The 16,004-nt window shown below is 41.0% G+C and overlaps 1 protein-coding gene across 6 annotated transcripts in view; it reads left to right on the top strand.

The window, feature by feature from the left end:
- The first annotated feature begins 219 nt into the window (after positions 1-219).
- Positions 220-16,004, top strand: part of MORC4 (MORC family CW-type zinc finger 4) — a 50,010-nt gene continuing 34,225 nt past the window's right edge. For 2 of the 6 annotated variants that reach the window (XM_036840018.1, XM_036840020.1), the window contains exons 1-7: positions 220-555; positions 674-746; positions 6,779-6,911; positions 12,468-12,685; positions 13,438-13,585; positions 14,024-14,092; positions 15,857-15,989. In XM_036840018.1, coding sequence (XP_036695913.1) covers positions 454-555; positions 674-746; positions 6,779-6,911; positions 12,468-12,685; positions 13,438-13,585; positions 14,024-14,092; positions 15,857-15,989 — 876 coding nt within the window. In that variant the 5' untranslated portion in view covers positions 220-453. Of the gene's footprint in view, positions 556-673; positions 747-6,778; positions 6,912-7,714; positions 7,858-11,336; positions 11,359-12,467; positions 12,686-13,437; positions 13,586-14,023; positions 14,093-15,856; positions 15,990-16,004 lie in introns of those variants that run through there. The other 4 variants (XM_036840019.1, XM_036840021.1, XM_036840022.1 and 1 more) reach the window with 3 other exon arrangements.

Raw genomic sequence — 16,004 nt, 5'->3', positions numbered from 1 at the left:
CTAACTGGGACTCTGTTCCAGAAATCCCTACACCCTCTCCCTCCCCTCGCCTCATTCCCGCCCCTCCCCACGCGTCCGCCCCCTCCCCCCGCGCTTTCCCGCTCGGCGGCCTGGCCTATGGCAAACGCCAAGAATTAATTAGGGGCGGGGATCAAGGAGCGGCTGTCAGGAGGTCGCCATATTTCTGTACGGCCCCGCGGCCGGCCCGGCAGTCGGCGGGTCGGGAGAGGTGCTGACAGGGCGGGGCCACCGCGCGGCGCTGCCGGCCTCACCCCTCCCGCCCCGGACAGGTGGCTGGAGCGCGCCCCGCCTCCGCCAGCTGCGGGTGGGAGCGAGCGAGGGCCAGTCCCGGACGGCCGCCGCCAGCTGCGAGCGGGAGCGAGCGAGGGCCAGTCCGGGACGGCCGGGCGAGGAGTCCGGCGGCGGCAAACGAGTATCGTGGCGGCCAAAAAAATGCTCCTGTACCGAGGGGCCCCCGCGGGCCCTGGCGCGCCGGGCAGCGCGCTGGCCCGGCCGGGCGGCGGCCCGCAGGCCTTTGGGATACGCCTGAGCACTGTAGGTCGGGGGCCCGAGGGGGCGGACGCGCGCGCGGGTCCCGGGGCTGCGGGGGGCGCGCGGGGAGGGCCCGGCGGGCCGAGGCCTCACGCGGGACGGGACCTTCTCTCGCCCCCAGATGAGCCCCCGCTACCTACAGAGCAACTCCAGCAGCCACACGCGACCCTTCAGTGCCATCGCGGAGCTGCTAGGTGAGTGGCGAGGGCGGGCCTGGCCGCGATCGCCCGAGGCAGCGGTGCCAACGTGGTGCCGCGGACGCGAGAGGAATGTGCGGAGCCGCGCGGGGCGGGCCGGGGCTGGGGTGGGGGCGTCGGGACCGGCCCCGGCTCCGCAGGCGGAGGAGGGGGTCGGCTCTGTCGCCAGGGACGAGGTTCCGCGGATTAAGCTGAAGAAACAAGGTGTGTCCTAAGAGTTAGGACTCCCGTGTGGTTTTTCTCTCTGGCTCGTGATGTTCCGGGCACTTTAGGATAGCTTAGTTAATAATCAAAAGGAGATGCATAAAAATATCGGGCCCTGAGGCAGCTGGGCTCCACGGGGGCCGGCGACAGACGGAGGACGCCAAGCTAGCAAAGGGGCATGAAGAAAGGTCTGGAAGACGGAGTTATTTAACTTTTGGGACCAGAGAGTCTGGGAATGATGGGACATCTCTTAAGAGATGACACGAGTGCATTTGGCTCCCTGCGACTGCAGAGGGCTGGGTCCGCGGTCCACGAGCGCCCTCACACCGCTGGAATGAATACTGAGCACTTAACCTCTCGCTCCACCGATGTTTGCTTTTAAAGCGTTTTCAGTTGATCCCTTGAAGCCAAGTACACCAGCTTTTGCAGCAGTGTGCTAAATACTGTGTGGAAAGCAAAGAAGAAAAACATTCCTGGACAAAATGCAGCACATTGCAAATGTTTCAAAAGCTGAAATTAGGGAGAGATGTTTATGGGACAAGGTAGCACAAACAAAATCTTGAAAATGGTTTCAAAGCTCCCAGATGAGCCCCAGTTACAACCTAAGCAATCGCTGTGGCCATGCAGTGTGGATTGCCTTGGGCGAGAAGTCAGTGGGCAGCAGGAGGAGATGGTCAGGAGAGTTATTTGGAAGGGTGATGGGGAGCTTTGATGATTAGTTTGACCATAACACAGAATGCTCACAATATGTATGTTCATTAGAAGGTGAAGGGGGAAAAGTGACATGGGCACGTTTTGAATCCTAGAGAACAGGGACTATATTTTTAAGGTTTTGCACCATGCCTTGAGGGAAACTCCCAGTGGAATGAGATCTAAGTGCATGTAACTTACAAAAAAGAAAAAAAGAGAGGAAAAAGTAACAATTTGCTTAGTGGGAAATGAGAGACAGAAATGTGTTGTTCCCTCACAGTGGCACTGTGCAAAACCATATGCACCTATGCTGTACTGTGTACTGAACTTTATGGGTGATTTAAAAAGTGTTCCATTTGTAATTTTGAATATATATGATTTTTGCCTTAAGTATTAACCTAATTCTAGCCCAAGCTGACCCGTATAAGTGCAAGTATACATGTGTATTATATATCAATACATATGCACACATCCCTGCACACATACATACAAACACACAGATTTTAAAACCAAATCACAACTATTTGTGGTCATATTAATAATAGGGAAAAGGGAGAACAAAGTGTTAATAGGTAATCCGAAGCTTTCATTTCAGGTTTTCCTTCATAGTTTTCTCCTCCACTTATGCATTAATTTTCTAGTGAACTGTTCATTTGATAAATATTTATTGAGCACTCACTGTGGGCAAGGCCACTGTGGTGGGTACAAAAATGAATACAACATAGGTTCATCTTCTAGTAGGGGAGACAAAACATGTACAGAAGGTTTATTCTTTGTATAACTGCAAGATAGAAAGTGATATATCAGCAAAGATAGACACATTGGGTGCTGTGGGAGTTCAGAGGAAGGAGGGATGACTTCCAGCTTACCAGGAAGAGGAGGTTTAGGAAAGGCTTTGGAGAAGAGGTGACATTTGAGCTGAGATTTGAAGGATTGGGACATGTGGATATGGGTGTGGGGAGGGGAGGGCATTCCAGGCAAAAGGAACAACTGCATGAACAAAGGCATGAAGAATACTGAGTAGTTGAGTTTAATTGGAGCATGGAGTTCATGAATAGTCAAAGCTACAGGTCCTTAGAGAGTTTACATAGAGCTTTCATAAATACATTTTTAACTATACCTTTTGGGGTAGACGGCATCATCATCATTATTATTATTATCATCCTGCAGATAAGAATACAGAGGCTCAGAGAATTTAATTGACTTTTCCAAGATTATGTGTTTAGTAAGTGGCAGACCCAGGACTCAAACACAGATTTTTTTACTCCAAGTACCAAGCAGGGAATGAAGTTAGGAAGGTGGGCTGGGACCGAAATGTGACTGGGAGGCTTGGGTATTTGAGCTTTTAATCTGAAGTTTTCTGAGCAAGGGAATGTCATGATCAGAGCTGTGCTTCAGGAAAGTTAATCTTGCAACATTGTATAAGATGAATTGGAGAAAAGAGAGCCGTGGCTTTGAAAGACGAGGTAGGAGGTTATCAAAATAATCCGGATGAGAGGGAATAAACTCTGTAAACTAAGAAAGTGTCGATGGGAATAGTAATATTCAATAGCAAGGTGTAAGAGAGCCTAAGGATGTATAGGGTAAGAGAGAGGGAGGACAAAAAATGACTTTGAAATTTCAAACTTGTGGTCATTTGAATGCTGACACTGTGTGTGTGTGTGTTTGTGTGTGTGTGTGTGAGAGAGAAAGAAAGAGAGAGAGAGAGAGAGAAAACAGAGGAAGAAGAATAGCCTTGTATCAGAAGATGATGACCTTAATTTTAGACAAGCACAGTTTTAGATACTTGCAGGATGTCTGCAGGGCTGCAGCTTGGCCCTGACAACCTTGCAGGATCCTCATAGGCCATTCCCCTGGAACAGGAGGGCATGGGAGGAAGCGCTGCGTCAAAGCCATCTCCCACTCGCCATCCTGTCTCTCCAAGGATTCTGTCATGGGACACTTTCTCATTGCTTTCCGGGTTATGATGAGCTATGAAGCTTCAGTTACAATGCTCTTTTAGAAGATCAGGGGTCAGATGGTTAGGGGATAAGATAGAGTCCCTGGGGTCTGGTTTCTCATGCTCTTGCCTAAGTGGTGGGTGAGGGACGTTAGAGATAGAGTCCTCCCACTGAGGGTAGCATGGGCCAGGTTACGAGAGATAAGACTACTGGGATCTGGTAGCACATGAGACTGTGTGGGCCAGGTTGGGGAATAAAGACGTCCCAGGATCTGGTAGTGTAGCTCTTGTTACCAAGTCCAAGCTCGCTCTGCTCGCCACACAACAGGCCAGTGAATCAGGAGACAAGGTGTTGAGACAAGGAATATGACCTTATTCGGAAAGCCGGCAGACCGAGAAGATGGCGGACTAGGGTGTCAAAAGAACCATCTTATCAGGGTTTGGATGCCAGTATCTTTCATAGCACAGAGAAGGGGAAGAGATGAGGAGGTAAAGTAAAAAGGCCATAGGTTTTGCAAATATCTCCTGGAATGGCCAGCCTCGGGCAAGGGATGTGTTAATTTCTTCTTTCTTGCAGCCATCCACAGGTGGACTGGGTCAGGGTGCTTCCCTGAACAAAGGCACTTTGGTTTAACATTCAGGCAGAGAGGCAGGCTTCCCTGAGGCAGGCCATTGTGTATAGACAGTATCCTTTTAGTGAACAAAAGCAGCGGAAAGCAAAGGTTAAAGTACAAGAAACAGATCCAACATGGAGTCAGATTTGGGTGTCCCTGTTACCCTCTCACCTAAGTGGTGGGCCAAGGGAGAGGAATAGGGATTCTCTCACTGCCCTACCTGTTCACAGGCTAGATGGGCTGGGCCATGGGAGAAGATAGATTCCATAGGATTTGATAGCATATGCTACGTGTTGATAAATTTTTGGAAGGTTAAGCAGCAAGAGGTAAGATTGAAGCCAGCCACCAGATGGGTGCCATATTATTATAAGTTCATTTATTGAGGCCAATCTGTTATTATTATAATTTCATTTGTTGAGGCCAAGTGAAAGGCCACTTAAAACTGAAAGTAAGTGCAAAGCTGTGCTTGCTGCTGCTGGCCTGTCTGCTGATCTCTCTTTCCCTGCTGCTTCAGCTGACCCTGGCCTCTGGCATGCCACCCCCGTGCTCCACCCGCTTCCAGCCAAGGAGATAAAATGTCTAGCTGCTCCTGGCAGTTACCTTGTAACTCCTGAAATGCCTGTATTAAAACTCTTTGGTATGTTTCTGTGAAAAAGTACCTAGTAAAGTTTGGGTGAAATTTACAGTAAAAAGGGAAAAAATAAAAGTGATTTTTTGGTGAGAGGCCTGCAAGCTGGTTCATTGAATGTACAGTTTTATAAATGCAGAATTGGAATTGATATGTATTATATGTTTGAATTGTGACTGTTCATAAAGTGTTAGAAGAAAATTCCTCTATGTCCAAAGTTTTCAAAGTAGAAATGATGTCCTGTTGGTTGACAAGTTAAAGGTATCAGTCCCAATGGCCTTGGCTTTCTTCCATTAGGAGTGATTGATAGGTTCTAAAACAATTCAGGGCCTGCTTGCCAAGTAGTTTCTTGGAACAATGTAGGCAGCTTCACAATGCTGAATCCTTCTGTCAGTTAAAGAAAAAAACCTGCTGCCTCTTATTACAAAGTAAAACACTGTATTTCTGATAAAGCCACTATCGCATGTCAGACTTAAAATTCCTGCCAAAAGTTGACCCACTCGATTTACCACGTGACACAAGGCTTGGCACCACCTAGTCCTTAAAGATTGACTATATCAGACCTTTTAACCCCCTTCTGGGACTATCGGTGATGCCTTTCTGCTGTTAAGACTTTTTGGGTTACAATCAGTGACAGCTTTATCAGTGACTCTGGCAACACCATTGTGGCCCTTGAAATTAATCTGTCTTGTTTTATTTGATGGACATTCCACACATTTAAGTGGTTGTAACTGATACTGTTAATCGTGCTATAAAAACTGATATTTTGAATATGTGCGATACTTCTCTTGCTTGTAAGGGATGTTCCCAGTAGAGAAATGCCATGATCTGAACGTTGATAGTGGGACGAGTATACAACCAGAACCCTACCTGGATCTCTCAGCCCAGCCACATGGTATCAGTAAATCAGTGTAGGATCCCAGGGAAAGGGAAACAGGTGGAAGGGAAGGTCTTTGTCTTGATTAAACAGCTAGTAAAGACAGGAGTGCTTAAGGAACCTATCCAAGAGATTGCACAAACTGCCCTCCCACTTGGGCCAGTGAGCCCTAATGAGACTTTTGTACCACATGTGTTAGTGACTGACAATTATGTAAACTGGCACTTGTGGCAAAAAGATGTGGCTATTAGACAATGGCACCCCCTGGGGTTGTAGACATGGCACATATGTTAGAATATGGCTATATTGGATGTCTTTGGAGTCTTAAATAATTAACCCATTGTGAAGACCTAACTCAGAAAGAATCGTGAAACTTTCTGTATATATATTTCCTACTTTAATTCTATGTTCTCCATTTAATGAGGGTTAAACAGCCTCACCTTCAAGACTATTACAGAGTGCCTAAGCAGAATCACTCCTCTAAGCATGCTTACTACAATCATTGGGATTTAGGCAGGGAGTTAGTGTTTTGGTTTTTAACCTGTAACTCTTTCAGTGCCTCTTAGGCTATAAACAAGGATGGTGATAATATCTGTGTTCTTCAATGGAGGAGGTGATGTAAAAAAAAAGTAAAAAATAAAATCTTCACAATAAACTCTAACGCGTGTGGTATGTATCTATTTGTACCAAAGTTGCAGATTCAGCTCTTCTCCATAATCACCCTTTACTGTATACGTTTGTGAGCAGTAAAGTGGCTAAAAAGACAAGAAGTGATAAGACGAAAATGGAGCAAAATGCTTGATATATGGAGGAGTTATTTTTCCCACAGTCTCTGAAGTTTGAAGAGAGAAAGCAGATTGCACATCAGTCATCATATGAAATCTAGAAATCAGCTTCATAAACCCATCTGCCATCATACCTATTTTTCCCTATACTATTAATGCTCCCTGCTCCCTTCTGGGACATTCACGTGAAGGGAATAAAGGACAGTTTCTATGCCTTAGGGGCACTGAACTAGAGATTTTAATAGAATATTAGAAAAAGAGATCTAATATCACAGATTTCTACCTTTTGCAGATAATGCTGTAGATCCAGATGTATCTGCCAGGACGGTCTTTATAGATGTTGAGGAGGTCAAGAATAAATCTTGTTTGACCTTTACTGATGATGGATGTGGGATGACACCTCATAAACTACACCGAATGCTCAGGTAAAGATGTCTTCATTCTTTTTCTCTTGTCTTGAGTTCATGAACTCTATTTAAGGCTTAATAATTTTCCTTTCCCTTTAGTCATTCAACAAGTATTTATTGAGCAGCTGTTATGTGCCAGGACACAGATTATGAAATAGTCACTCTTCTTGCCCTCACAGAACTCAGAGTCTAGCTGGCAATTCAGACAGTCAAGCAATAATCATAACAAAAAATGATAGGTATAATGATAGAAAAGTATAGGATGCAATGAGATAACTCATCAGGGGAGCCCAATCTGATCCAGGAGGTCAGGCAAAGCCTCTTAGATGAAGTGATATTTAAGCTGAGATCTAAGGGGTGAGTAGTAGAATTCAATGAGGTAAAGAAGCAGGGGGCAAGGGATGAGAGTCCAGGCAAAAAGAACAGCATGGGTAAAAACCTGGAGGTCTTCACTGGTCTGAGACCTTCGCAAACTTATATTAACTTAAATTCACTCTTAGGTCAGGAGTATTGGCGTTGGAACAATTTATGGATTGAACCATGAACATGCCTGGGTATAATCAAGCCCCACGAAAGATAAATAGAGGACATCATACACATAATCTTTGAAAGTTTTGCAGTAGAATTACAAGGTTAGGAAATTCTCTTTTCTAACTGCTGAAGCTGGTGATAACAGATTTCTCTTGCCACTGTTAGTTCATTTAATTACTTTAAAAGGTTTGTAGTTAAGAATGTAAGTTTGTACTTTATCATCTTCACATATCACTCAGTAAAAGATGAGTGTTTCCTCAACTCCTTCCTTCTCTCTTCCTTTTTTTTAGCAGATGAGGTTGATTACTCTCCATGAGGCTTCCTGAACTAGCGTGTGAAGCATGAGTACCAGTGGAGGGGTTCTGTGGAGGAGGGAAAGGGCTCCGAACTATAAAAACGGAAAAAATTCATTTGGTTGTAGTTCTCTTTGAAGGTATTCTAATTCTATAACCCTGTTTGTAGGGAAATCCCTTTGATCCATCAAAGAAAAGAAGTGAAATTTGGACATAACCAATTATAAATTTGGTTATGTTTTACCACTCAGCAATCTGTGTACCTTATGTCTCAGATCCTTATAATTAGAAGAATATCTGAGGAAAGCTTCTAGAAGTGAGATAAGAATGTTGCCAGTATGTTGATGAAGGTATGGAGTTGGCCCTATTTTTAAACTTATAGCCTCACTTTTATCTCCTAAAATTAATATTTTATATAAAGAAAAAGAGGATTTTAGATGGGATGGAACCAAAATATTTATGTGTCTAATTCTGTATGTACTAGGTTTTTTTCTAAAATCACTTATCCTCTTATTGGTTCCTTCCCCCCACACCTTATCCCGGTGACATGGGTGTCAAATAGTGGGCCCGACAAATCTTACTACCTTCTATTTTGTCTGTGGAACTACATCTGTGAGACTTGGTGCTTACAATTACAAGGCAGGAGGAAGGAGGAGGATGGTTTCGAAATAATTGCAGCAACTTTTGTTCCAGATTCTTTCAACAAATTTTTGCTGAGCACTTTTCTGAGAGTCACTGGAGATAAAGTGGTGAACCAGGCAGGCATGATCCTTATTGCCAAGGGGCTGGCAGTTTAATGAGAAAGATATAAAATAATTGACTAGTAATACAACTACATAGGTTATTCCACTAGTGGTAAGTGCTATGAAGGAAGAGTATAGTTTCTATGAGGGTATATAGCGGAGGGATCTAATCTAGTCTGTGGAATCAAAAAAGGCTACCATGCAGCTCGGTGCTTTGTGACCACCTAGAGGGGTGGGAGGGAGACGCAAGAGGGAGAAGATATGGGGATATAGGTATATGTATAGCTGATCCACTTCATTATAAAGCAGAAACTAACACACCACTGTAAAGCAATTATACTCCAATAAAGATGTTTAAAAAAAAAAAAAGGCTATCATGAAGAAATGACATTTGAGTTCAGATATGAAGGATGTTTTGTTCCCAAAAATCAGGCAGGAACTACAGTAGCCATAGGATTTTTTGGCATTATCATGCCAAATACGTTTCCCACTAATTTAAGCTGGGCAGTTGTTCCTCATACTTGAAAATTAATTTCAGAGAATTTTTAAAAATTTTGTTGAAGTATAGTTGATTTATAATGTGTTAATTTCTGCTGTACAGCAGAGTGACTCAGTTATACATATACATATATTCTTTTTCATATTCTTTTCTATGATGGTTTATCACAGGATATTGAATATAGTTCCCTGTGCTATACAGTAGGACCTTGTTGTCCATCCATTGTATATATAATAGTTTGCATCTGCTAATCCCAAACTCCCAATACTTCCCTACCCCTCTCCCCCTTGGCAGCCACAAGTCTGTTCAATTTTAGAGAATTTTTTAAATGAGTCCTGGATTATGTATAGTTATATGTATTGGATTTTATTTCTGATCATATCTTAAAATAAACTTGAATCTGTTAGAAGGTCCCATTTATTTAAAAGAGATTATTTAGTCCAATTCTAACTTCCAGCCAGGGATTCCACTTACCACAATTTGTTTTAAAATAGTTGAACTTTAGAGGTAACTTTGAAAATTATTATTAAGTATATTAATTTTTCTGTTTGTGGTTTGGAGGCATATTATTTTTGTATTTGGAAAAAATAAAAGGTAACTATGCAAAATTATTAAGCCTACAGAAATTCTCTTTGACCTGTAACATTTGTTATAATCTTATTCACATTTTCTAACTTTTATGCTACTCTTATATTTTCAGGCTAATAAAATAGTTATGTAACTGGAACAACAGTTTCTCCCATAAATGCAGAATCCCATGAAAATCAAGTTAAAAAGAAAAACCCTATCATTAAATTCCTTTAAGGTCCACAATTAATTCTCTTTCACTTATGGGGATAGTGTGTGAACCAACTAGTCTATATATTCAGCTGCCTTTTTCAGCAAGTTGGAAAACCTCTCTTAAAGGTCAAGGATTAAAAGCAGCCACAGACCCATGGATTGAAGGTATTTGCTACCTCTGATCAGAAGTGCATTTACTAGTAGGTCTGTTCTTCTAAAACAACAGCCAGAGAATAACAGTGTGCTTAGCATTCTTTCATTATTTTATACGACATATTACATGACCAGTATATTTATAGGGAACAGCAGTACCTGCCCTTGTATGTCCATGAATTTGCTAAGGTTTTTTTTTCATTGATCAGAGTCCCAATTTAAATTTACCCCTCTAGATTCTAGAATCTTGACATTTTAAGGAACTCGGGAGCAAGCTGCTATTTTCCTGGATTCCACTCAAAGAGCCCGCTTGGTGTGTAAACACCGTTGTCTATTACATGAGAGGATAGAATAGGACTTACTTAATGAAGAGAAACCACCTGTCTAACCAAACTATATAAGATACATTCCTACAGTTCTGTTATTTATTGTGAAGGCTTTTATATTAGGTAGTTATTTGATTGGTATCTGGCATCTATTCTGCGATTTTCAGTTAAATAGAATACCTAATATGGGAATGCAAGTGGAATAAAAAAGAACACACGGGAAGAGTTAAGGGTAACATAACAACACCAACATACTGAGCTTCCAGCTCCTCTCATCTCATTATTCTCATCCTTTTCCATTTCTGGTTCTGGCCCTGCCCCACTACTTATCTTCTCAACCTTATATAGTCATTTAGTCTCCCCAAACCATAACACAATGAAAGTTTATAGTTACAAAGGAAAAAAGAGACGCTAGATGGCAGAATAGGCAGGAAAGGTAAGGAAATTAAGGGAGTAATATAGTCTCCCTGTTTTCACCACTTTCCCTTGAGCACCTAATTGAAGCTTTGGTGGCATTAGAGTAGGTTTAAGTCCAAATAACCTTATAGATCCATTTCACATGGTAACATTACTGTTTATGAAGAGCCCTGAGTTTTAGATATGACATTAGATCTCAAGTAGAGGTAGAGGATAGCACATGACAATTCTCAGAATGACTTCTAGAGTTAGTTTAAAATTAAAGTTTGAATACTACTTTATAAGTTATAATATATTTTACATACAGTGTATCATTTAACCCTCCTAATGACCCTATCGTTTTTAGGTAATTCTTCCACAGGAGGAAAAAGAATGCCTGAATCTTACCAACTTCTTTAAGTTTACTTCCTGGAATGCTAAGACCCATATAGGCTGCAGAAGCTCAATGCTCTTTTGGTATTTTCAAAGGAACTACTCTACTGTCCTAGAAATTACCTTTTTATGTGGTTGGGTTGATTTGTTGGATACACAAAGCTCCTATAAAGTGTCTATTCTAGAGGGACACAATGGTATTATCGTTTAACACTTTGAAATAGAAAATTAAAAGGTGGTCCCCCTTCCTCAGGAAGTGAACACAAACCCCGGCCTCCAGGAAGTAGAAATCAGGCACCTCAACCCAATTAAAAGAATAAGAGCCAAGGCCAAGCTGCTCAGCCATGGCAGGTAGAACATCTATTTTATTGATGTTGGAGAAGCATCTAATCTGTAATATACGAAATCCTTCCTTAGACTGTAAACCATGAGTGCAAGAACCATGTCTCTTTTACTAACAGTTGTGTCTCCAGTGCTTAGCATGATGCACAGCACATAGTAGGTACTCAGTAAATATTTATTGAATGAATGGTAGTGTACAACATTGTAAACTTAGTCCATCTAGAGAGAACTAATCCTTAAAAAATTAGTTTCATTTGTAATGAGAGAAGATACATGAAGATAATAATCATTTTCTAGATTTCATATCTTTAATTTTTTTTTTGGTTCGGTCATTTTGTTGTGTGTTTGAATGGAAAATATAAGAAAGGGAAAGGATCTGGCTCCCAGATTAAGCTGATCATAAGGGGCTACAGAGATTGTTGAGGTGGCTCGGTGAAAGGCCCTTAATAAAACAAGGGAGACTTTATACTGCAGCTGTTTGCTGATATTCAGAGGCAGAACTACCTATTTTTATCCCTTGGCCACATTCCAATGAACTGTCCTAGCAGATGGAGCAGAGGGTAAGAACTGGAAGTGTTATCCTTCGAGTGAATAGTTGAAATTGTCAAGATATATAACCTCTGACTTTCAGATTTCTAGAGAGTGATATGACCAGGTTAGGGATGCCTAGCCTAGTACCTCTGACTAGTGCTAGTGCCAGTTATCTGGTACTCTTGTTACCCTCTCTAGGGTGTACTCTGAGATAACCACCCTTTTCATCTCCCCCTAACTTTACTATTAGCAATCACGGCTATTTTATCTCGACAAGAAAGGCAGCTGCCCCATGGCCTCCTCTAGCTCTCTCTGTGAGTGAAAAGAGGCCGCCTTTACATTTATAAAGTGTGACTCTAATGTAGCGGAAGCGTTTATGTACACACAGACCACACAGGAAGATCAGTCCCATTACCCCGTAGTTATTTCCTATGTTTTTAACTTAATAATTTTGCCCAGAAATACCAAAAGGAAGAAAAAAGGAAGGACTTTTTATAAGTGTTCTTCATGTGAAAGCCAGACATTCTGCCTACCTATCTTAGGATGCTTTTTACCTTTCTGATTTCTTTTTTCTTGTGTAATTACAGCTTTGGCTTTACAGATAAAGTAATAAAGAAGAGCCAGTGTCCCATCGGGGTCTTTGGTAATGGTTTCAAGTCAGGCTCCATGCGACTAGGAAAGGACGCTCTTGTCTTCACCAAGAATGGGGGTACTCTCACTGTTGGACTCCTATCACAGACCTATCTGGAATGTGTCCAGGCCCAAGCAGTTATTGTACCAATTGTTCCATTCAACCAGCAAAACAATATCCTTTCTGGAAATGGAAAATGTTAGTTAAAAATTAGTCTAATCTGACTATTCTGATAGAAACCTCTTTCTTCAGGTCGAATCCAGCTATCAAAAGTTTTCATATTTAAAGAGGCATTCAGGTGTCTTAAATTTAACTGGAATTCCACCCTATTAAATATTTTTTAAATAAATGGATCATTGACAGAATCTTAGAATTATATTGCAGTTTTCACTGTTAGGCGATTGGATCTGTATACTATCTCCCCACTCCCACCGCTCCTGTGGTAAAGTTCCCTAGGTCCTTCTCTTTTTTTTTTCCCCTAAGGGTAGTTACATTTGCGTCACTCTCCTAGAAACATACTATTTATCAGCTTCTCTGACAGCTGAATAGCTCACTTTTCTATACCTGGACAAGCTATTATTTCTGTTAGACACCAGGTGTCTTTACGCAGGCAGTATAGCAATAAAGTTTGAACTCATTGCTTCCAAAGAGTAGAAAAATTCAGCCTTTGAACTGTTTCTTAAGTATAGATAGGACTGTCTTAATTTACATTATATCTTTGAAGCTATATTCTGCAGGCGTAACTGATTTTGGTTTTTGTCTCTACAACCTTTCTGCATTTCCCCCCTTTCCTTTCTTCTGTAGCAGTAATGCCCATGCTTTATATGTCTATATTTTGTCTAAACGGGCAACCCAAAAGACAGATCTTCCTGACCGATAGCATCCTCTTAAGATATTAATTTTTCTTTGACTATACTTGGTTTTACAAAAAATGATTATTACTGAGGATTCCTTGCCCAGCCTAGAAGCCATCTTGAACTATTCAATTTTCAACAGTGAAAATGACCTGCTGTCCCAGTTTGATGCCATCCCAGGCAAAAAAGGCACTCGTGTTCTCATTTGGAACATCCGCAGGTATAGTATTCCAAGAGTGATAGATTCTAATAAGCAAAAGCAGTATAATGAAGCATATTTTAATAAATCGCTCTAGAGAAGCAGAGTAGATAAATTTTGATACATGTTTGTATATCATTGCACACCTATCCTTAACTTTCTTAGAACCACAGCTCTGTTTGAGACAGTGCTTCTTATTGGTAAAACGTGGAGCTTGATAAGGTGGAGACCTACATACATATCCTGAAGCTATTACCGTCAAGACAGTTCAACATTATTCTAAAATCTTCAGAATCCATTATAAATATCTATTTTATATTCACAGACACTGTTTTGAGATAGGTCAATGATAGTTATTTTACCTATTTGACAGTGAAAATGAAGTAAGAGAAAGAAATTAGGGTAACAAAGCGCAACGCGATCTTTAAATAATAAGGACCTCTGTATTACTGTTTTCAGAGTAGCTGGATTAGAAGTGGAAAAATCTTCGAAGCAGATACATTTGAACTATAATGAAGCTGGCTTCAGGTCATGTATTTAGAGCTAATAAAATAACATAGAAATACTTTGGGATATGTCATTTGTTTAACTTTGTCATGTTAAATGGAACACAGTATCCACTGAAACCTAAAAATCTTTAATATGAAATAGAGGTGTTACTCTTATGTTTAATAGAACAGAGTATCAGATATATTCATTCTTCTTTTTTTCTCCATAGGTCAAGTATTTTGCCTCATTTCTTAGTTGGGTAAAACTTAGATAAAAACCATGCTGGTTTATATAGAAAGTACTTTCAATTAAAAAGAAAAAAAGTAAGGTAATTTACATCTTCCTGTGTCCTCCTGCGAAAACCTCAAGTAATATAATTTATATTATAAAGGATCATTTTCATGAGCCATTTCCAGTGATTTAAACACAATAAGCAGACTTTTTCTTTGTATATTGTTTCTCAGTTATATGGTACTAGGTGTTATATAAATAAAGGGTTCTATGGTCCAATAACTTTGGAAAAAGCTGGCTTAAACAAAGCTTACCATGTTGCTTTATTACAGGACTTCTCAGAGGCTTTAATATGCTAATGTTATTTCAAAATACATTGAAAACGTTTAAGAGAGCAATGTAGAATGCAGTGTTTCTCAATTTCAAAAAAAATGTTTCTCCAGACCTCCTTTCCTTGGATGGTGAATGGCGAGCACCAGAGGGGACAGGGAACCTCCTCAGAGTACATGCGTTAGAGTGGGGTGGGGTAGCGAGAGTCAGGATTATCCTGCAAAATACGGGATATACTATTATAGTGACATGAGCTTTATACAGGATACATATCATAGTGGCTCTGGTTCAGCCCTGAAGAAGGAGCTACATTTTCAACACAGCAGCTCTGAGCTTCTGGAACCTCCAGTATGAGGGAGGTATCCCTAGAGCTTGAGGTGGCTCTGGGAGCCAGGAATTGTTTCTCAATTTTATTTGATTATACAGGCTTTATTTATCTCTTTATTTCTTATTTAAGAGTATCTTGGGGGACTGCTGTTCCACAGAACAAATTTGGGGGACCATTGGTTCTGATATGTATTTTGTCTCTGTAACCCATCATTTGTTTTGCATTTTTTCCAGTAACAAAGATGGGTCTTGCCTTTTTTCCCTGGCAGTTGTTAGTGATGTAGCCCAGGGTCTTGGAATGGACCGTATTTAAGTGACCCAAAGGGATTATGAGAAGAAGAAATGGTCCTAAGGAAAACAATATGAGTACTATTATATTTGAATGATAATTCTAGAAGACTAACAAGTATATGCTGTTTCTGTCACAACCTTTTTTTTTCCTTCTAAGAAATAGAATTAGATCTGGGGAAATCTTAGTAGTCCTTATACTATTGCTAAAGTTAGAAAGAGTAGGTTTTGATTCATCTATCTATTCATTTGGGGGAAATGATGTTGAATGACCTACCCAACAATACCCAGAAAGTTGGGATCTGTTTTAAGATCCTGCCTCGAGGATAGCTGGCATCCATTTGATTTATCAGATCACAGACATTCCCACCTTCCTTGTTTTTCTTTCCTTCTGTGCTTGGTATCACACCTCTATGAAACTTAGTAGATTTGTTTAGGCTGGAAAGGCCCTTAAATATTGTGTGATCTTCAAAGCAAGTAATGTGTAGTTCCTTTGAATTGGTAGTCAGGGAAAGAAATAGGTATCTGAGTTTTGGCTCATGTTGTTTCTTTTCTCTTGGGTTCCTAGTGCATTTTTGTCCTTTGGAGCCAGTTTTTGTTAGATTGGTACTTGTCTCTTTTACCCAGAAATAAAGATGGAAAGTCTGAGTTGGACTTTGATACAGATCAGTATGATATCCTGGTATCAGACTTTGGCACAGAAGAAAAAGAGACTGGTGGCATTACCTCTGAGCTGCCAGAAACAGAGTATTCTTTACGGGTGAGTAAGAGTGGT

The sequence above is a fragment of the Balaenoptera musculus genome, chromosome X, assembly GCF_009873245.2.
Source record: "Balaenoptera musculus isolate JJ_BM4_2016_0621 chromosome X, mBalMus1.pri.v3, whole genome shotgun sequence".
In the NCBI taxonomy this organism is placed as follows: Eukaryota; Metazoa; Chordata; class Mammalia; order Artiodactyla; family Balaenopteridae; genus Balaenoptera; species Balaenoptera musculus.
This window is presented reverse-complemented; position numbering and strand designations above follow the sequence as displayed.